The sequence below is a fragment of the Pituophis catenifer genome, unplaced genomic scaffold (genome assembly GCF_029215685.1).
Source record: "Pituophis catenifer annectens isolate HBS135680 unplaced genomic scaffold, rPitCat1.0.hap2 SCAF_2, whole genome shotgun sequence".
Taxonomy (NCBI): Eukaryota; Metazoa; Chordata; class Lepidosauria; order Squamata; family Colubridae; genus Pituophis; species Pituophis catenifer.
Genome location: NW_027256882.1, coordinates 227,123,262 through 227,147,225, shown reverse-complemented (window position 1 = coordinate 227,147,225; position 23,964 = coordinate 227,123,262). Strand labels below are relative to the sequence as shown.

Sequence of the window (23,964 nt, the reverse complement as noted above, 5' to 3'; positions counted from 1 at the left end):
CAAACCGTTCCAGTAACCGTTCTTTATATGTTTTAGCCTCCAATCCCCTAATCATCTTTGTTGCTCTTCTCTGCACTCTTTCTACAGTCTCAACATCTTTTTTACATCGTGGTGACCAAAACTGGATGCAGTATTTCAAGTGTGGCCTTACCAAGGCATAAAGTGGTATTAACACTTCACGTGATCTTGATTCTATCCCTCTGTTTATACAGCCTAGAACTATGTTGGCTTTTTTGACAGCTGCAGCACACTGCTGGCTCATATTTAAATGATTGTCCACTAGGACTCCAAGATCCCTCTCACTACTATTGAGCAAGGTACCACATTTACTGTATCTGTGCATTTTGTTTTTCTTGCCTAAATGTAGAACCTTACTTTTTTCACCATTGAATTTCAATTTGTTAGATAGCGCCCAGTGTTCAAGTCTGTCAAGATCCTTCTGTATCTTAAGCCTATTTTCTGGAGTGTTAGCTATTCCTGCTAGTTTGGTATCATTTGCAAATTTGATGAGTTCCCAATCTATCCCCTTGTCCAAATCATTGATGAAGATGTTGAAGAGTACTGGGCCTAAAACAGAGCCTTGGTACTGTACCCCGCTGCATAATTCCCTCCATGTAGAAGCAGTTCCACTGAGGACTACACATTGAGTGCAGTTGGTCAGCTAGTTACAAATCCATCTGGTGGTGATGCTATCTAACCCACACTTTTCTATTTTATCAAGTAGTAGGTATGGTCTACTTTATCAAATGCCTTACTGAAGTCCAAGTATATTACACCAACAGCATTCCTCTGGTCTACTAATTTTGTCACTTTGTCAAAGAATGCAATAAGGTTAGTCTGGCATGATCTGTTTTTGACAAACCCATGTTGGCTTTTGGTTATTACTTTGTTTGCTTCTAAGTGTTCTCTGATTCGTTGCTTATCTTTTCCAGAATCTTCGCTGGTATTGAGGCCAGCCTGATAGGTCTGTAGTTTCCTGGATCTATTTTTTTTTCCTTTTTTGAAGATGGGAATTACATTAGCTCTTTTCCAGTCCTCTGGCAGTTCCCCGGTGCTCCAGGATCTTTGAAAGATATAATTCAGTGGTTCTAAGATCTCGTTGCCAGTTCCTTCAGAACCTTGGGGTGTAATCCATCTGGTCCTGGTGATTTGAACTCATCTAGGGTAGACAGGTGCTCATTTACCACTTCCTTCCCTATTTTAATTTGTGTTCCTAATCTGTTTTTTTATGGTGCTGTTTTTGATAGGTTGGACTGTTTTTTTCCCTTTGTGTAAAGACAGATGCAAAAAAAGTTCTGCTTTCTCCCTGTTGTTTGTCACCTTGCCACTTTCTCCCAGCAATGGACCAATTGTTTCCTTGACTTTTTTCTTGTTTTTAACGTGTTGGAAGAAACTTTTTTTAATTATTTTTTTACTTTTGTCGCAAGCCTTTGTTCATTGTGAGCCTTAGCTTTCCTCACTTCATCTTTGCAGGCTTGGGCTATTTGCTGATATTCTGCCTTAGTTATGTGCCCCTCTTTCCACTTTTTATAGTTTTTGTCTTTCAATTGTCAGAGAGTACTTTATGCAGCCATGCTGGTTTCTTTTGAGAGGTATTATTTTTCTTCTTCATTCGTATTGTGCTTGACTGGGCTTTTATAATCTCACTTTTCAAAATTTCCCAAGCTTGAGTTGTTTTCCCCTTGAAGATTCTCATCCATGGAATCCTTCCCAAGCTCTCTCTAAGTTTATTGAAATTAGCTCTCTTAAAGTCCAAGACTCTAGTTTGACTTTATTCTATTGCTTGTGCTTGCATAATGTTGACTTCCAATATTGCATGATCACTCGCCCCCAAAGTTCCTGCAGCTTCAACATCTTCTATCATTTCATCTCTGTTAGTGAGAATTAAGTCCAATATGACTGATCCCCTTGTTCCCTTCTCTACTTTTTGGGAAACAAAGTTGCCTGCTAGGTTTGTTAGGAACTTGTTGGATCAACTTGGGGCAGAGTTTGTCTCCCAGTTGATGTCAGGGTAGTTAAAATCCCCCACAATAACACATTACTATTGTGATGTGCTTCCTACATACCTTAGTTAGCTGACTAGCAAAAAGTTCATCTATTTCCTCTGTTTAGTTGGGTGGCCTATAGTATACATCTATGGCAATGTGATTTTCCCCCCTTTAATATTGACGCATTTTCAAGTTGCATTTTCGTCATTGTTCTGCTCTATTTCTGTAGAGATGTAGTTATTTCTTATATATAGTGCAACTCCACCTCTTCTTTTATTTGGTCTTTTTCTTTTAAATAATTTAAATCCCTCTAGCTGTATGTTCCATTTGTGCATTTCATCCCACTATATGTATATGTGATTAAAGTTACAATCACGTGCTCACTTACCTAGGAGCACATGATTGTAACTTTAATATCATATCATAAGGAGGAAGCTTTATAATATCTCCACTGTTACTTGTCCTTGTCTCAAAAACTTGGGATGTGCAGAAATAAATTCAAATTTACAACCCTTATTTTTTATTTGCTGAACAATACATACATTCATGTTTACATGCCAAACTCAAAGTCTAGCTGGCCAGACTAGATCTGAGTTCCAAAAGAACCATAGATCTATCTATTTTCCACTATCTATAAATAAGAAGCAGTGATTGGCAACACGTATCTGTATTTGTTAAAGAAATGTGCATTGCGGGACTTCCGGTTGGCGCCGCAGGGACACAGACGGGGAAATGGCGAGCTCCGCTGAGCCCTGCCAAATCCCCTCTGTTAAGATGCCGCCGATAGGTCTGCAGACCTCCCCTGTCTTGTAGGGACAGGGGGACAAGAAGGAACGCCTTGGGCGGCCGAGAGGAACGGGCGGGTTCCTCGGGGCTGGAGGCTTCTCCTTCACGCTGGCGGCAGCGGAACGGTAGCCATGCTGGCTGCCCTGAAACTGTGGCAGCCGGGAACAAGGATTGTGCTGGAGGAAGAAGATGAAGAAAGAGCAAAAATCAAGAAGCCGGGTGAGTGACACCAACCCAGGCAAACGTACCTATTTGGAATTATTGGAAAATAAGACCCCAAAATTAAAAGCGGCTGTTGGACTGCGGGGCTTAAAGATTGAAAAGGAAAAAAAAATGGGTAAAAGACCCAAATTGAATTTTGTTGCAGTAAACTTAAACTGGATGATTTGGTATTAATAAATTTCTGAAATTTGACTGTGCCTTTAACTGGAGTGGGGAGGAGAAATGGATATTCCTGAGAATTAATGCCTCTAAAAGAAAATGAAGCTAATGAAGATAGAGATGGATAGCTACAAAATAGCCATGGAGTCTGCAGTGATTAAACAGAGAAGTGGATTAAAGAAATTTCCCATTCTGGGTGGAAAAGAAACATGTTAATTGGCTTTTTACCTTGGATTACTTGAAATTAATATTGGATATAAGGATTTTGGAGATTCCTACTCTGTCCCAGATGATTTTAAGAAAGAAGAAAGAAAGAACATTTTGGATTTTAACAATGGAGACTGACAAAACTAAGTGTGGCGTAGTTAACAAAGACAGGAAGCTGATGCACTACGCTTGGATCAGACATTTTAAAAGTTTTAAAGGGACATACAGAAATTCTTTACTTTGAACTGATGAACCTTGAAATAGAGCACTTTGGACAGAAAAGAAAAGGAAGAAAAGGAAGAACTAAAGTGGATAAATTTAAATGTGACTAACTGAAATGTAAAGTTTAAAAGCCTATGTATATATGATAAAGTTTAAAAGCCTAGGTATATATGATTTTTGGATAAAAACAGGAAGGTTGTAAAATAATAAAAATAGAAAATAAGAGGTGGCTATTAAAATAGTGGATGATATCAAGGGGATAAAAATAATAAAGAAGAATATATTTTGAGGCAGGAAAATTTTAAGAAAATGTACTGTTTGATGTAATACGTTTTAATTTTAATTTGCAAACAAATGTTAAACTGATGAATAAGGATTGATTGAACAAAATACAAAATACACAGATGTTAGTGATTAGTCTTGAATTAAGGTAATACAAGTTGGAAATGATGACTATTATGAAATATACTGAGATTTAAATTGAAAGAGCAGGATGGAAAAATGATATAAAACAGATAATTATATTACAGTTAAAATGTGTGGGATGGATACCAACTAGATAAGAGTTTGAGACTCGGTGGAAATACGTTGGAAATTAGTTAAAAATGCTGGAAACAGCCAAACAAATAGGAGGAGAGTTGGAGGAGACTATGCTGGTAATCAGCCAAACAATGGAGGGAGTCAAGGAGGAGACTATGCTGGAAATCAGCCCATAAAATGCTGGAAACAGCCAAACAAATAGGAGGAGAGTTGGAGGAGACTATGCTGGAAATAAGCCAAACAATGGAGGGAGTTAAGGAGGAGACTATGCTGGAAATCAGCCCATAAAATGCTGGAAACAGCCAAACAAATAGGAGGAGAGTTGGAGGAGACTATGCTGGAAATAAGCCAAACAATGGAGAGAGTTAAGGAGGAGACTATGCTGGAAATCAGCCCATAAAATGCTGGAAACAGCCAAACAAATAGGAGGAGAGTTGGAGGAGACTATGCTGGAAATAAGCCAAACAATGGAGGGAGTTAAGGAGGAGACTATGCTGGAAATCAGCCCATAAAATGCTGGAAACAGCCAAACAAATAGGAGGAGAGTTGGAGGAGACTATGCTGGAAATAAGCCAAACAATGGAGAGAGTTAAGGAGGAGACTATGCTGGAAATCAGCCCATAAAATGCTGGAAACAGCCAAACAAATAGGAGGAGAGTTGGAGGAGACTATGCTGGTAATCAGCCAAACAATGGAGGGAGTCAAGGAGGAGACTATGCTGGAAATCAGCCCATAAAATGCTGGAAACAGCCAAACAAATAGGAGGAGAGTTGGAGGAGACTATGCTGGAAATAAGCCAAACAATGGAGGGAGTTAAGGAGGAGACTATGCTGGAAATCAGCCCACAAAATGCTGGAAACAGTCAAACAAATAGGAAGAGAGTTGGAGGAGATTGAGGAACTATTCTAAAATCAACTTAATAATTGGTGTTTAACAAGCTGGAAAATAGTTAAATATTAGAGGGAGATATAGTGGAAAATATATTAGAAATTGGAGTAAATAAAATATGCCTTTGAGAGAAACCTGTGTAATATGTAAACTGGGAGAAAAAAAATCTAAAGTAAACTGATTTGAGGATTTGTCAAAGGATTAAAATTAGATAAAATGTTGTTTTATAAAATATAATAAAAATGGAGTGGTATTGAATTGAAACTAAGAATAAATGGTGATAAAATTGTAAGGTAAACACTTAACAAGAGGTTAGAATATTATAAAAATTATTTTGATATGATTTGTATAAGATATAAGGTAAAGAAGAATAAAGATATGTTTAGAATTGATAAGCAAATGTAAAAATGAGTGAAACTGAATTTGAAACTAATTTTGGATAGATATAATGGATTTATATAGATGAAAATGTGAAATTTGAGGTAAAATTGGTTTTTTCTTAAGTTTTGAATTTCTTTTTTATCTTCTTTTTTTTTCTTTTTTTGTTTATTTATAAAAGATGTAATGGAAATTGTGAATTGAGCTTGTGAAAGGAATGTAAGCGTGGTAACCATCTATGACCGGATCGAGATTTTTGCTCTTGATCTCCATGGATGCACAAAAAGCCTTTGACAGAGTGAGCTGGAAATTTCTCTTTGCACAGTTGAGCGAAATGGAATTCGGGGAAAGTTTTACCAGGGCAATCCGGACAGTATACGCAAAACAGACAGCGAAAATACTTATTAATGGGGAGGAGTCTGAAAAAATTGATATAAGTAAAGGTACTAGACAGGGATGTCCATTATCTCCACTTTTATTTATTTTAACCCTAGAGTTATTATTGAATGAGGTCAGAAGAAATCAAGGAATTAGAGGGCTAAGAAACAGAGGGGAAGAGTTTAAGCTCCAAGCCTTTGCGGACGACTTGATATTTGTCTTGGAAGAACCTTTGGAATCGGGACCAATCCTGCTACAGGAATTGGAGGCTTACGGGAAAGTAGCGGGATTTAAATTAAATAAAGATAAAACCAAGATCCTAATTAAAAATATGATGAAGAATCAAAAAGCGCAGTTAGAGGAAGAACTAGGGATCCAGATAGTCAAAAAACTAAAATACTTAGGAATTTGGCTTTCATCTAAATGCTCGACCATTAAAGAAGACAACTACCAAAAACTACTTAGTCAAACTAAAGAAATGTTGGAAGGATGGAAAAGTTTACAGCTATCATTATTAGGTAGAATTGCAGTAGTTAAGACGTATATCCTGCCTAAATGGATTTTTCTCTTTCAGACAGCCCCAGTTTTAGTAGATACAAATTTTTTTCATTCTTTAGATCAGTGTATACATAAATTTGTATGGCAGAATAAAAAACCAAGGATTAAATTGAAAATGCTTCAAGAATCCCCTTCCAGGGGAGGATTTGGCCTACCTAAATGGGAGCTTTATCATCAGGCAGCTGTCTTAACTTGGATCAGAGACTGGATTGCCTTGAGGAGGAGGAGAATCCTTAGCTTGGAAGGCCACAATTTGCAACAGGGGTGGCACTATTATCTGAGTCAGGAAAGGCCCAAAAAACATAAATATTTTATGGACCACTTTATTCGAAAGGTTTTGATGACCATATGGGATCGAATAAGAAATAAATTTTACCTGATGACTCCGATTTGGCTTTCCCCTTTAGAGGCAATGACACACCCAACTCTTTACAACAGAAATAAACCACTAATATACCAAGCTCTGTTGGATCCTTCAGGCAAAGTAAAATCTCGAAATATGCTGGGGGAATTAGGCTATGAGCTAGATTGGTGGTCATACAATCAGATCCAATCCAGGACAGCTCAGGATAAAAATAAAGGAGGAATTTATAATTCTCTACAGGAACTTGATAAGATCTTGTTGGGGAAGGATGAGAAGGTATTATCCAAACTCTATCAATTCCTCTTAATGGACTGGATTGGAGAGGAGGTCATCAAAGACTCAACGATTGCCTGGGGGAGAAATTTGGGATACTCGATTGAACTTGAAAAATGGGAAGAAATCTGGGGGACAACCTTAAAATTAACAATGTCAGTTTCCTATAAGGAAAATATATACAAAATGCTATATAGATGGCACCTGTCCCCGGCTAGATTATCGAAGATGTTCCCGGGGACCTCTCCGGTTTGCTGGAAATGCAACGCCGCTATGGGAACTTACTTTCATAGTTGGTGGACCTGTCCCCGAGCAAAAGAATATTGGGTTAGAATTCAAAAATGGATTTTAGAAATCATAGGATGTAGAATAGATTTGAACCCGGAAACGTTTTTACTAGGCATGAAACCAGAGAATTTAAACAAATCTAATTGGTATCTCGCTCTCCACATCATCATTGCAGCCAGGATCTCGTTCGCGCAAGAATGGAAATCTAAAAATATCCCATCGGAGGCTACGTTAATTGCAAAGATCATGGACTGTGCAGAAGCAGACAAGCTTACTGGACTTTTGCGAGATAGACAAGAATCGGGGTTATATAGGAGCTGGGACAGATGGTATGCTTGGCTGCAAAAAAAGAAATCTTAAGAAGAACGAAAATATTAACCTTAATGTGAACGTGGGTAAATACTTCCAGGAGTACTGCATGACGATTGAGAATTTCTTTTCTGGTTAAACCTTCCTTTCTTTTGATGAGTTAGCTTAATGGAAGTTTGTACTTTCTCCAGCCGAAAATTGATACTTTAAAACTCTATATGTATTATATTACTCTCTGCAATTCTATCCATATTATTATATTTTTTTCTGTATTTTTTAATAATTTTCAATAAAAAAATTTTTTTTTTAAAAAAAAGAAAGTTATGTTTTTATGTTTAAATTTGAAAAAATAAATAAAAAATATTTACAAAAAAAAAAGAAAAGAAAAGAAAAGAAATGTGCATTGCTTCACATGCCATTTTCCTACGTACTATATGAATGTTTTTTTTTAAAAAAGGAGTGGCATTTTATAAGAATCCTCAAGGGAGTTTAATTAAAGGAAATAATTCATAAAGAGAAAAATCATTACTCCATACCATTTTTATAATAAATAAAATAAAGTTAAGCCCCTACCATATTGAAGAGGAAGCTCTAGTCTAGTATAACATTACAAATTCTATACACGTAGTCCTGGATTTATGACCATTCATTCAGCAACCCAGGGCCTTCCCCACTCCTTAGCAACACCTTGCTAAATGACAGCAACAACTTATGTCCATAATTCTGGGCTCAATTGTGGTCAGAAGTTACGAATATATATCTTTGCTGTAATATGCAAAGATACAGGTCTGTTGTTTTAATGCCCTTACCTCCATTGGATATGGTGCGTTGAAGTCAACTTCACCTAACAGCCAATCATTACTCGTTGGTCTATCTGCTTTCCAAAGCTCCTCATAAAAGCCATTTACATCTCTTGTATAAATAGTAAAAACAATTACATTTTCCTGCTGTACTTGATAATAAAAAGATAAACAGCCTGACATTGGAGTTAGTGTCTTAGGTGAAACCAATTGAGCTACTTCCTGAAAGTGCTTGACGTAGAGAGAATCCACATACATGTAATGACCTACAAGAGAAATATATTTATGAAAAAAGCATAATTGTACATTGTTTCATAAAATTCTGTACAAAGACATGACAACAATGAGCTCAGAAGCGATATTCTCAGAATATTTGCTACTCTGATTTAATATGTTAGAATCAGTGTGTCTGCAACTCTCAGCACTTGAATTATCAGATTTACCCCAGTTGCTTGATATGAACATATCACAGTATTAAATTGTATCCTTTTTAGCTTATATCATAAGAACTAGCATATTCAAAGAGAGGAAAAGTTTTTAATAAATAAATGTAGAGTTTTGACATTAGAGTATCTAAATCTTTTAGCCAAAGCTATACAGTATGTTTCCAATAAAGGGGGTAACAAAGAAAATGTTTACTGATATGCAATATAACGTTAAAGGTTATCTCAGTCAGTTATATAAGATTTAATCCTAAATAAATGAATATACCGTAGTAAACCTAAATTTATTATAATTACATGAAACACATGCAGATCTAGATAATTCTAATTCATGTTTAATGTTTTAGTGCAGTTTCAGTATTGAAACTGCATGTCAGATATCTTTCAAATTGCAGCATATGTAACAAAGACTCCTTTCATATTTTGCATCTCAAGCAGAGTAAAATACAAAAAAATCAGTCAGCCTGACATGAAGAGGAAAAAAAGATCAAAGTAATACATATTTAAAAGGAGTATGACAGAATACTAAGATGATGCTTCACTGTTTTTGTGTTGGTTTATGATGTTTAATGCCAAGCAGAAGTTCCACAATAGTAACAAGAGCTGATGTTGGCTGAAGTTTTTCAAAGCACTAGCTTCACTTATTGGTCTTTTCTCATTTGGATTATGAAAAACTATTGGCTTGACATCTGATGCCACTTCTATGGTTCTGGCAAATTTCTGCTTTCCCATGAACTCCCAGCACAGATTTTATGTTTACTCTAATTTGTTGAGTACATCTTTGTTTTCCTCTTTTAAAAGTAGCAATCAGCCTGAAGCCTAAGCAAAATTATATGGGGCAATATATATGCTAACCCTTATTTAAAGTAGTGGAGTGGTGTTACATGTGTCATATACCTGGCACTAGTTACTACTCATGTGACTGCATTCTGCACCAGTGGAAATTTCTAAATGGTCTTCAAGAGCAGCCCCAATGTAGAAGCTGTTACATTAGACAAATCTGGAGATTACAAGGGTATGAGTTACTATGAGCAAGGCCTCCTGATCCAGGTGTGGACGCAACTGGCACACCACTGTTGGATGCTTATCCTACGGTTGGGTAGGTAATATATAGAAAACTATGTTCTGTAACTTTAACTGCTACAAGATGACCAATTGGCTGTGCTAAGCAGACATAAAAGAAGGCAGGAAGTTCATTAACTTCTGCTCCTGCTATTAGAAGGTTGAACTGCTGAAAGGAACTGTGTCTATGTTACTGAAGAGAACTGGAATTGTAAGCAAACTATGTTTTTGTGTTGAATCGTGATTATTGAAGAAGTGTTATCTTTGTTTTGAGAAGCTAAGTTTGTTTTTATACTACAAGTAAAGACTGTTTATTTTTCTTTAAACATTCAGAGTCTGTGAGTATCTGTGTGTTTTGCTAAGCAATGTATCTATTCGCTGTCTGGTCCGTTGCACCACTTTGCAGAGGGCAGTTTTACCCTCAGCAACCATCTGAAGGTGTACAAAAGCTGTCCTGACTACAGCTGCCACCTGCTCTTTAAACAGGAGCTGTGAGTCCAGGAGGACCCCCAAATTGCACATCGGGTCTGTTTGGGGCAGGTCTGCCCCATCCAGAACCAAAGATGAAAAATCCTTGTCTCTAGGGGATCCAAATATTCACAATCATTCTGTTTTGCAAGGATTGAGTCAGAGTCTGTTTTGCCCCATCTAGGTCCAACAGCTCTGGGTAGGATATCTACGGGGTAGGGGTATAGAGCTAGGTATCATTCACATACTGATGATATCACAGCTCAAACCAGCCTCAACCAGCAGCCTCTTGTAGATGTTAAATAGAAGGAGAGGAAGCCCAGAAGCAACCTGCAAAGTAAGGACCATGGGCTAGATCTCTTTCCCTTCTATCAACACCAACTGGGATCGGCCCTGTAAGAAGGAGAACTTGCACAGTACAGTGCTGCCCACCACCAGTTCCCAGAGCTGGTCCAGAAGGATACTATGATCAATGGTATTGAATATTGCTGAGAGGTTAAGAAGAACCAGGATGGATGCATTATCTCCATCCCGCTTCCGCCAGGATAATCCATGTGTGCTATCAATGCTATTTCAGTCCCAAACCATGGTCTGAACCCTGACTGAAAGGCGTCTAGATAATCTGTTTCATCCAGAGTTCTCTCAAGCTGCCATGCAACCACTCTCTCCATCACCTTCCCTAGAAATGGGAAGTTGGAAACTTTCCAGGCTATGTAGGCCGGGCGATGATCCTTTTAAGGAGGGGGCACACTACTGTCTTTTTAAGACTCGGTAGTAATAATATGCCCACAGTGTAATAGTTCATCTGTTTGAGAGGTGTCCCCCGCTAGTTCTTCCATATCACAAAACAAAACAAGCTTCTTTTAAATCTCATCAATTTCACATATTACTAGTTTTAAGGAGTACATTACAATACCACTTGGTACCCCCTTTCATTTGTTGATATAACTGAAAAGTCCATGCCTGGAATAGAATCTACTCAGATTATGGAAAAAAGCTATTAATTTCCAATAGGTAACTGGAAAAAGTCCAGGGAAATAGACCTTGTTTTAATGAGATCTTAACTATAGAAATAATAATCTATCTGCCAATTGTGTTTGTCTATTTGATCCTTTGAAAATATTTCAGAAGCTGTGAATACTCCATATTGGACTTTTCCATACTAGACCATCAGAAGACAATACAGAATGATTCCCTCATCTATATTGATATCATTTTGTGACCTATTCTTAGTAATTTCAGTAATGTAATTTCAGTATATAAATGCATTTCTACAGGTTTTTACTGACCCCTTCTCCTTTACTACATTGGCTCTTACTAATATAATTATTCTAAAATGATACAAAGATTTTGCTTGTTTTAAAAATGCTCCCAAATTCTATGGTACACAGGTTGGGTCCTGGCCTCTCCAATTTTCCACAAAAAAACCCAATGTAATCAGAGATGAAGTATTTTTTTTTATCAAACTCAAAAGACCCTATGAAATGAGCAATGTCTGCTGAATGAGCAAAATTAATCCTTGCCTTGCAGAGCTGCTCTATTTTTAGAGTTAAATGCATCTATTGCACTCAGCTTTTCCAGTGCACAAATATAACACATTGTGGTTTAACATCTCAAAGGTCTCTAATTTAAAAGTTAAGAACTCAACTCATCCAATTTGCAAAAAAACTCCACTCCAAAACCCTAAATTGGATTTTTACCAGAAATATAACTTCTTTGTTATTCAAAAGTTTTCTTTCATTCCTTTCCTGGGTATTAGCTTCTACTCTGGGACATTCATACATTAGAAAATCTCCATTCAGATCTAAGTTTTCCAACTTAGTTGTAGTCTACTGTCCTTGAATATTACAAGATTTGAAGAAGATGTTTTGCAGATTACTTTTATGCGGGTTCTAACAGTTTATTTCAATCAGCACTGTGATATTTGTATAATCCCAAAAAAACTCTGATGAAAACATACATTGTTTTAGTACTTCTAAGAAGACACCAAATGAATTAGATGTATTTTAATTCTCCGAAAAGAATTATTTCTATTGTTTCTTCCTTTTATTATATGTTTTATCTCATAACTGAATATGGATGTGCCCTTCATAGAAAAGGATCATCTGAAAGCTCCCATTAAAAGGGGGGAAAGGAATATACTTTTTAATTATTTTTCTTTGATAAAGACTTTCTTTAATCTCTCAATCTTCTCCAGAAGATATTCTAATGCTTCAAAATAGCATCTGACCGTAGTTCTGGGAAATTCATGAATATATTTTTTTCTCTTCCAGCACTGGAAAATTATTCAAAGAAAGTTTGGGTAAAGACCTCAGAGGTATTTACTTATCTCACCAAATAAGGAACCTTTCACAGCAGATGACAATTCTATTTAAAAGTTTCATTTTTAAAAAAAATCAGTTAAAATAGGCCATTCAAAAAAATTGAATCAAACTTAGCTTTTGAAAAACTTACATCTCTGATAATTAGGCTGGAATTGTGTGATATAAAAAGAAGAAAATTACTTCTAACTGATTTCCACAGGACTCAAAAAGATAATTCAAATATGTTTATGCCAGAATAGATAGATGAGCTTCAACAATTTTACAAAAAAAAATATTAAAAAAAAAATCAATAAACATAGGTTTAAATAAATTATATACTATTCTGAGTAATATGCTTATAGAATGTAGTTACTTTAAGATAACAGGGTAAATTATTTACTTTTTAATAATCTGGATGTTCAAGAGCTGGTTTGAAGTTTTATTAATTTCTTTCTCTAGATTTTCTATGTGAGCATAGCTGAGAAAACTATATAGAAATTATTCTTGGAACAATGCCTGGATTTAATTTAATAAATAATTAACACCATACAAATGTATTGTAAACTGAATACTATAAATGAAATATAAAAGCAAGCCTGAAAGCACTTAGTGCAAAAATGTAGATTGTAATTTGTTTTGACCAAAACATGGTTATACTTTGCATGGAAAACAGTTATGAAAAGCTGAACCTTTGTGTTTTCTGACTCCCTTCCTCCCCCAACACACACAAAGAATGCCCCATTTATGTCAAAATTGCCATTACCAAATTCTATTTGCAGTCGCCTCCCCCCCAGCCCCATCTATTTTTAAACATGCATTTTTTAAAACTACATGATTATAAAACATTCATTCATGGTGCTATTGTATTCTAATGAGAGAACTTGGAACACAGAATTGAGAACACAAATGAGAGAATTGGGAATTATTTGTAATTAAAAGTTACAGTTATCTTCTATCCTGCTCTCTTTCAATATAAATAATTCTTTCTTGCTTACCAAATTCATTCCTAAAGGTATGATCTTTTGGAAGTATAGACTGTGAATTTCCTATGTTTCCACCACCAACAAACCAATTAACATTTGGATTCCAGCGGTTCATAAAACCACAAAGATGATTTTCTTCAAAATCACATTCTGCAGTTGAAAAGAATATCAAAGCACATAAATATACGTAGTTTGGCACCAAAGACTATCTATTTTAATCAGTTATTATTATAATATACTATTATAATCAGTTCAGTGTTCTATTTAAATTGTACTGTGAATGTTCAGAATAATATAAACTTTAATGTTTATGTTGTTTATGTTTATTGGACTTCTATACCGCCCTTCTCCCGGAGGGATCAGCGTGGTGTACAGCCATATTAAAACACATATAAATTTACAAAATTTAAAACAATTTAAAATCGAATATATAAAAAATTTGGCCCACAGATTAAAACAAACATACACCATTATAAAATTCATATTAGGCATAATTCGTAATGCTACGTATGTGTTACATCATCATCCACCAAGCCATTAAACAGAACAAGGAAGGGAAGTGTAAAGCAGGAATTGGTAAAATCTAAAGATTTGGAAACCTGGGCAAAATATTATAATTAGTCTATTATAATTATTCACAAATATATCACTTGTCAGGTTAGGATTAATAAAATATAATATTTCAATATAATATTGAATTTCTCTTAGCTAATACTCATCACAATAGATTCCCAATTAAATATTACGTTGCCATGCTATTTATACTCAATTACTAAAATAGCTACTTACCTATGCAGTAGCCAGTTGAAATTTTGATTTCAAAAATTGCTATGCTGGCAAAAGTTTCTGTTCCCAGTACACCTTCCAGTACAATCTGTAAAATAAGCATAAAAGTAGAGTGAGAGTAAGCACTGTGTTTTAATAAACTGGTTTTAAAAATAAATAGTTTAAATAACACTGGTCTACAGGGAAAAAGCCTCGGAAATGAAAGTAGCTTAATTTTACCAGAATTGGGTCACTAATAAAAAAAAAATAAGACCTGAATATTAATTGGCTCCAGATTCCAAGATACACTTTCAGGTCAAAATTGCATCAAAATAATTCAAAATTACAAGGGGGATGTGCACTTATGCTCCATAACTTTTCTGCAAAATGTGATATAGCAATGAGAATGGTGCTACACCAATCATAAATTTATATTTTATTGATACTAATAACATAACTTTCAATTCATTTATTGGTTTTTCATGTAACATTTTCATGCTTTTTGCATGAAAAACTGGCAATATCAGATTAAACGACAAGGTTCCATTTTTATTCTAAACTGCGCTTTTTGGCTTTTCCCTTGTGAACTGCAGTAGGATCATCCCTAGGGAGATTCCCGCTGTAATCAGCAAGCAGGGACGGACTCCATTTCCCTTGGTATCTTTTCTCCATGCCTGCGATATCCTGGTGGAATCTCTCCCCATGCTGATCACTCATTGCTCCACAGTTCAAAAAGAAATAGTCTAAAATGCAAGTATAAGAAGTGAATTTTCAGTTACATGTTTACACCAAGTGCTTTATAGGATCTAAGCAAATTTTCCACGTGTTTTTCATAGTCATCTGCCTTGCTGTTCTCAAAGTGAAGATAAATTTATACACTTCCATGTGGTACCATTTTCATTCTTCTACCATACTTTGTCAAGAAGTTACAAGGCATCATGATCATTAGACACCTCCCTCCCTTGTAGGCAAATATACTTGCCTGTATATATATCTTTATTGTGATATATCTTGAAAACTTTAGCCAACCAGCACCTTTATCACCTGTTTTCTAATTCATCTAATCAAAATATGTAAAATCAACACATTTTATCTTGGAGGTCGATAAATTCCCAAAATTGGTAGACCAGTGTAATTGTGCCAACGAATCACTGGATTTGGATTACCTTTCTCTTACCCTTCTTACAATAATCTCTTGAACATCAGTCTTTCAGAGCAGTGCTTAATGTCTCTGTTAGTAGAAAATGTCTCTAAATATATGTTTAGATTAAGAGAGAAAAAGTGGTTATGCCTACTTTGTCATATGGAAATAAGAGTATGTCAGGAACAATAAATGATGCATTGGAATGGATTATGAAATACATGCAATGATAGAAAAGAGATAGAATCATGAATATATGGTTGCTAAATGAATGTGGACCGAGTATAAAACTGAATACCCAATACAAAATAAGTTCATTGACAAGATTTGGTCAAAAATAGAGAATGAATATAGATTCTTTTTCATTTTCCTGCACATGCAGGATCGGTTCCCGCCCCCCTCCCTGCCCCCGATCAACTGACCATTGATCCATTGGTTGTCAATAGGAAATGACCAGTTCCTTGCCGGAGCCTTATGCCATAGGCATCAGAAAGTGATTGGCCCAAAGTCACGGGTCAGCTTTCATGCCTAAGGTGAAGCTAAAACACAATCTACTGGTTTCTAGCCTGATGTCTTAATCACACCAAGCTGGCTCTCCCTATGAAAACTAAGAAAGTAATGGGTGGATGAAATTAATGAAATATTCAAAAAAAAATAAAGGTGAAAAGTTTAAATATTTTTCAATGTATGAAGTGTTATATGGATGCAAGAGAAGCAAATATGATTTGCAAGGACAGAAAGATTTTAAATATAATCTATAGTGACTGGATTTGGTGCAAACCAAACATATTTGCTATATTTGCTTTTCCCTTATCTTAATCTTTTCATTACTTTTTCCCCCACTTTTAATAACATTGCTGTTTTCGAAAGAGTGATAGATTCATATACAAGTCGGTTTACAAAACGATATGAAAAAAGATCAAAGCGAAAACAAACACTGTACCCTAAAGAATAAACCCTATTTTCCATTATTTTTTCTTTAAAGACTACTACAATTTTCTGGTTTTGCTAAGAAAAGTCTAAAATATAGAGCAATTATCTTTTCCGACATATTTTGTGGTACAATCAATCTATAAGGACAGCAGGTTCCCCTCTGATTTACACATTAATTAGAACATCTGATATGTTATCAAAGTGGATGTGTGGATGTTCAGTATCCTTTCACAAATAGTAAAAATTGTTCCAAATATTTATGTTTCATAAGAAAAGAGATAAACATATATAAAAAGTTCTATAGTTCTTTCGATTCATTTACAGTTGTATATGTATGTAGTCTGAAATAACTGGGAACAAATGCAAGGACTTGTTTCAGATGCTTACCTTGAATCTGTCTGTCCTATTTTTTACATCTACACTGGCTATGAGCCAGCTCTCTGAAAGTTCTGTGGTTGTCCAAAGCAAATGATCAAAGCTTTCACCTTCCACTCTTATATATAGGTTTAGGGTAATAGAACCTAGTGGCAATTCTGAAGCTGATGCAATCTGATATATAAGTCGAATACAACTCCACTCTCCTGTGTATAGTTCGGGGCTGAGCAATACAGCTGTGTCACCACTTGTTCCTCGTGAGGTATCCACAGAAATGTAATGACCTGAAAATGTACAATCATTGGATTTGAATAAAAAAACATGCCTTACTGATGCTTAGCACTCTTAAGTGCAATCAACCTCACCCAACATGGCCAGTAATTGAACTGAAGGGAAATTGCCTCTTATGCTTTTGATTCAGATGAAGGATGTGTAGAAATCCAAAATATCTGGAAATTACCATATTACTGAAGGGTGGGTGATTGAAATATAGTTTGCAATACCTCTCCCTTCTCTGTAAAACTAAATAGATTTACGAGCTGCTTTTTAATTTATTATTATTAAAAATAATTAAGATTTAAAGAAATAAAAATAATATTCTGTAATATATGTTTTTCATAAACAACCTGTAGGATTAAAATTGCTTTTATCATGTATTATACACTTAATTAAAGTTTCTCAATTTTAAAGTAAATTATTTTACAGCTTTTGAATATGTAATAGTTAGGTTCATTTCACAGGACTAGGTACTGAGGATCTGTTTGCATAATGCTGAACTAGTAAGGTCTTTTTTAAATTCTGGAGTGCAAATTAGATTTTGGCAATATTATCTTTTTTTTGTTATTTATTAAATATCAGTGTATATATGACATGAAGTATCTCTTGACTGCCATGATTTAATTATAACAGCAAATGGGAAATTCTTGTATCTCCAGATAAACTTAAAATCACAAAAAAAGATGAAAATAATAACACAAAAGTTGCACAAATGCGTACTTGTCTCTCAAATAGCATTACCCAACAATTTTCTGTTTCTACAGAAACAGGCAAATCATAGAAATGTGTGCACCTATCTTTACTTCCTATTCATATTAGTGTTTTAAGATGTGCTTGTGATATTAGAGGTGTGTTGGTTGTGAATGTGAACATGCCTGCAGGTCTGTATTTGCAAATATGAAAGAAGGATGCATAGGCTGACAGAAAGCCTGAGACAGCTACAGTTGGATGGAATTACTGAGACCCTAAAACAAAGATAGTTAAGACATTTAAAGGATAAAGCCAATATATGAAGCAGTGTATCAGCATATTTCAAGGAAGTCAGTTTGCAGAATGGTACAGTATGTAGAAGTATAATGTATGGTTGGATAAAGTGTATTTTCATTTCTTTTTATTATTTATTTCTTTGGCTTATTATTTCTTATTCTCCAAAAGGGAACATTTGATTGTTCTCTGTATATGTATCTTTTAAAATTGTCACGCCAACTGTTATTCACGCCAACAAATTGTCAAATATATTAATTCCAAATAGATTTTGAAAAAAGCAATTTTACAAGCTCTTAAAACATAAATAAATTATAGCTTACTTTCAATGGTTAGGGGATCTGTGGTTTTTCAGATGAACAGAAAAGCATACAGCATCTATTTCTGGGAAAGCTAGAGGGCAAACATTCTATTTGTTTACAAAATAAATTAACTGTAGTAATAAAATTTGTAAGAGTAAATCAAGATTAGCCTTGAATCTGACCTGAAACAAATGATATAAACCTGAAACAAACATCTTATGTAACTTGGGGGAGGGGGGGGGCTTGTACTTTATATATAAAATACGTATTCACAACTTGTCTTTTCCTGTGTATTCTATGCTCATTTGACTTGTTTTTAAAGATTCTTTAAATTAAAGCAAATAAATAGCGGAAAAACACTTGATTGAAGAAGTGGAAATATCAGGAACATTAGTGGAGAAGTGATGATGTAAATTTAAAAAAAAATTAAATGTAGTCAAACTTCAAAGAAGGGGATTATAATAAACATAAAACTATGATAAGTAGGATGCCATTGTACCAAAATCTAATGAGAAAAGTAGCTCAGGATGGATATCAATTCCTAAAGGAGGTACCAAAAATAAAATTCCAAACAATTCCAGTGTGGAAAAAATGGACAATAGAAAAAGACACCACTGTGCCTACACAAAGGCAGCGAGGGAGGGATAGAGAGAGGGGGGGAGGGAAGGAGGAATTCTTCATTATGGCTTTATTATTGTAAAATAAATGATGACATGGTATAATATGTCACGTGTTCATCTGAGGTTACATTTATCTAGTTTTAAGAACTGTTAAGGACCAGATAATTTGTACTATGTCCTATACGTAAAACCATAGAACTCAAAGTGGGTGCATTTTCTTTTTCACATGACTGCACATACATACATGCATGCATACATACATAAAACATACATGTGGGTTACTGTTTTAATACATTCTACACTTTCTAGATTTATTTGAGGTGACTTATACATTGAACAAATAAACATGGAGAAAAATACATTTCTTCTTCAAAAAGGGGCAACTTACAGTTGCCTACAGCTAGGCAATTTGACACAATATTGAAAAAACTGCAAATTATAAAGATACCAATTTTGGGAAAAAATGTACTAATTATCACAAACTGAGGACTGATTTGTCAAAAACAATTTGACAGACTAACCATATCTCATTTTTTAAAACTTTGTTATTAGACTATTAAGACTTTAACAAAGTTCTCTATAGCATGTTGATTAGCAACCTGATTAAGTGGGCACAGGATGGCATGACAATTGAACAGATACAATGCTGGCTGAAAATCATATTCTAAAAATGTCTATCAGTGGGTCCTCATCAAACTAGAGGGAGATCAAGCTCGATGACACAAAGACCAGGCCCTGATTTTGTACTCTTCAAAAGAAGAGTGCAAAAGAAGAGAGATTTTGTACTCTTCAAAAGAAGACTCTACAGAAGAAGTTAGTGGTTAAGGCACCAGGCTAGAAAGCGGGAAACCATGAATTCAAGTCCCACCTTAGCCATAAAAGCCAGCTGGGTGACTTTGGACCAGTCACTCTCTGTCAGGCCAACCCACCTCACAGGGTTATTGTAGGGAAACTAGAAGGTGGAAGGTGTAGAAGGTGTATTGGATATGTTCACTGCCTTGAGTTATTTGTAAAAATAATAAAGGTGGAATTTGAATAAAGAAAGAAATAAAAAAAATATTAATGGCTTGGAAGAAAAAAAGAGGAAAATGTTTTTATCTTTGCAGCAATGCTTTTGTGGCCCACAGAGGTCCATTAAGGATGATAAATGGGTTTTACTGTTTGCCATGGCACTATGGCACCCATCTTGTGAAGAGGCAAGGCTCCAGTCATTCTGTTTTTAGGAATTAACTCACCACATACTGTCAAAATTCCAGCTGTTCTCTCAACTACGAAAGGTTGCCTATCTCTGCACTTATATTTAATCAATATTGTTAAAAATTAGCTATTTAAATACCATTAATTACATTTAGGCTAATCTCAGAAGCTACAAACTACAATATCTTGTAGTCTAACTATAATTTTATTAAGCAGGTTCCTAAAAATAGTGGATAGTCAAAATAAAACATGACAGTACAAAAAGAACTGTGTAAGACTAAGACTAAGCAGAAGACTCGTTTACTTCAGCAGTTTTTTTCCCCACAGTGGCCACAGACAGGATGCTCACAGACAGGATAAGTGAGTAAATTATCCTGCCTACTCAAGTTCTTCAGTAACTGGCATTTACTTCTGCTAAAGGAAGAAATTTATAACAAAAAACTATCTCAATATTTTTAACATAACAAGTTGGTGTCTATAATTTTGTGGTAAGAAATTTTACCGTTTAACTTTACATTATGTAGTATTTGTCTGTTTTGAATCCCCACCATTCAACTTAATTGGATGGTGTTGGATTGCAGTACTTAGTCAAACCAACAAATTTCTCTGTCCATTTGGTCCACCTGCATAATAAAATCTTACTTGTTTTTTTTACCAAACTAAAATGGAAGCATTGGTATCTTTTCCCGATCTTTTCTTCAGCCTACGCATCTAACTCACGGGTGTCAAACTCGCCGTGTCACGTTGATATCAGGTGATGTTCATGATGTTTTTTGCCTTCATGGAGCTGGGGTGGGTGTTGCCTGCACGTAATGCATCCAGCCCGCAGGCCGCCAGTTTGACACCCCTATAATTTAGCTAATCACTTTGGCTAATTTTTTTGCATGTTACTCAATTATACAATATCCTTTTATTAGGCAAGATCCCACACATTTTCATATAGCCAGAGAAGTCTTGTGCCCAAGAAAGTGCCATAAAGTTATCTGAATAATGTTCGGCAAAATATTGAAACTTCAGAAATCTCCATATACCTACTAATATATTTATCAATACTAAATAGTTTATATCATTACATAGTTCTTACTTAATATAAACTGATTTCCACTGAATCCTAATTCTGGAAGTTTTTAGTCATTTCATAACAGTAGAGTTTCAAAATCTCCTCTTGTTCTCTGGCATATGTTTACTGGCTCTGCCATGATTTTTCATACTCAATTTCACATCAGAACAATTAAAATTATTTTTAGCTGCAGATGGAATGGATAAAATCAACTTTCTAAAGCATTTGCTTATTTAAAGAAGTGAGTTTACAATAAAAGTGAAAATATTTTTATAATCATATGAAAATTATGACTAGATGAATTTTCCATTTAAATCACTATTAGTTTGTGTAAACCAGCTTAGACTCAATTATTTAAATCCAGTTAAATCAGTTGATAAATGGCATTGTAAAATAAGGGGGTTACAAATAATAGCTGTTATTCTATCATCACTATATTAATGGAAAAGTTCAAATTTATTATGCAGGTACATAATTTCTCTTAAATGAAATGTGTATGTTTCCTAAGTGGAAACATGAGAGCGTTTGAAGAAAATAAAGTTACAGATTGTCACTTGATATAGTTAACATTTACTTTATATCAAGTGTTAAGTCAAAATTGTTATGATAGTAAATTCTATTTTAAAAAGGACCTTTTGTTACAATTGTCTTATATGGCCATGATGAGAAGAGTAACAGTATTGTTCAGTAGTGGCCAAAATTGTCGAAACCTTTTGGGAAAACTGTATTTTTGAGATTTGATGGCTAATAACACCACTTTTTTTTTTTTTTTTTTGGAGTAGTACCATAAAATTGGCCTAAAATCTAGAATTCCATGAAAAAAGCAGAATCACATCAGATACTTGTACAATTAGCACAGGGGCTCCCCAAGGCTGTGTACTCTCTCCACTCTATACACCAATGACTGCATCTCAAAAGATCCCTCTGTTAAAGTACTGAAGTCTGCAGATGATACAACAGTGATCAGTCTCATTCAAGACAATGATGAATCCGCATACAGATGGGAGGTTGAACAACTAGCCTCGTGGTGCGACCAGAACAATCTGGAAATGAACACCCTCAAAACTGTAGAAATGGTGGTGGACTTTAGGAAAAACCTTCCCATACTACCACCGCTTACAATATAGACAACAAGTATCAACAGTAGAGACCATCAAATTTCTAGGTTCTACCATATCTCATGACCTAAAATGGACACCCAACATCAAAAACGTCATCAAAAAAGCAGAACAAATAATGTTCTTTCTGTGCCACCTCAGAAAGCTCAAACTGCCCAAAGAGCTGCTGATACAGTTCTACAGAGGAAGTATTGAGTCTGTCATCTGCACCTCTATAACTGTCTGATTTGGTTCTGCAACCCAAGACAGACACAGACTTCAGAGGATAATTAGAAATGCATAAAAAACGATTACCACCAACCTGCCTTCCATTGAGGACCTGTATACTGCACGAGTCAAAAAGAGGGCTGTGAAAATATTTACAGACCTTTCGCATCCTAGACATAAACTGTTTCAACTCCTACCCTCAAAACGACGCTATAGAGCACTGCACACCAGAACAACTAGACACAAGAACAGTTTTTTTCTGAACGCCATCACTCTGCTAAACAAATAATCCCCTCAACACTGTCAAACTAGTTACTAAGTCTGCATTACTACTAATCTTCTCATCATTCCTATCACTCATCTCCTCCCACTTATGACTGTATGACTGTAATCTTTTTGCTGGTATCCTTAAGATTTATATTGACTGTTTCTCTATGACTATCATTAAGTGTTGTACCTTATGATTTTTGACGAATGTATCTTTTCTTTTATGTACTCCGAGAACGTATGCATCAAGACAAATTCCTTGTGTGTCCAATCACACTTGGCCAATAAAGAATTCTATTCTATTATATCCTATTCTATAAAAAAGCCACTTTTATCTCTCAAACAAAAGTTGAAAAGCATTACATTCTTGATTTATTATTATTATTATTATTATTATTATTATTATTATTATTATTATTATTATTTTATTTCTATACCGCCCCTCTCCCGAAGGACTCAGGGCGGTGTACAACCTATTAAAACAAAAAATATACAAATATCAAAATTTAAAATTATTAAAAATATTACACAATTTCGGCCCAAATTAAAACCCCCAATTTAAAACTCCCAATTTAAAATAATTACATAGTTAGCCCCCCATAGTAAGACCCCCAGTAGGGTCTTAAGGGCACAGCGAAACACATGGAGGTCAGAGATCTTGCGCATTTCCAGGGGCAGTTTGTTCCAAAGGGCAGGAGCTCCCACAGAGAAGGCTCTCCCCCTGGGTGTCGCCAACTGACATTGCTTGGCCGACGGCACCCTGAGGAGTCCTTCTCTGTGTGAACGGACTGTCCGGTGGAGGCTATTGGTGGCAGAAGTTGGTCTCGCAAGTACCCGGGTCCTAAGCCATGGAGCGCTTTAAAGGTGGTAACCAACACCTTGAATCGCACCCGGAAGACCACTGGGAGCCAGTGCAGCTCGCGCAGGAGAGGTGTCACATAGGCGCAATGAGTCGCGCCCATAACCACCCGCGCGGCCGCATTCTGGACCAGTTGGAACCTCCGAGTGCTCTTCAAGGGGAGCCCCATGTAGAGAGCATTACAGTAGTCCAGTCGTGAGGTGACAAGGGCATGAGTGACAGTGTGCAAGGCATCCCGATC

General features: G+C 35.5%; 1 protein-coding gene across 1 annotated transcript in view; it reads right to left on the bottom strand.

Annotated features, from left to right (window-relative positions):
• MAMDC2 (MAM domain containing 2) overlaps positions 1-23,964 on the bottom strand; it is a 60,714-nt gene that overhangs the window by 13,623 nt on the left and 23,127 nt on the right. The window contains exons 3-6 of the mRNA XM_070935598.1: positions 16,846-17,117; positions 14,409-14,493; positions 13,632-13,769; positions 8,370-8,626 (exon numbers count right to left, since the gene is read on the bottom strand). Of these exons, the coding sequence (XP_070791699.1) occupies positions 8,370-8,626; positions 13,632-13,769; positions 14,409-14,493; positions 16,846-17,117 (752 nt within the window). The remainder of the gene's footprint in view (positions 1-8,369; positions 8,627-13,631; positions 13,770-14,408; positions 14,494-16,845; positions 17,118-23,964) is intronic.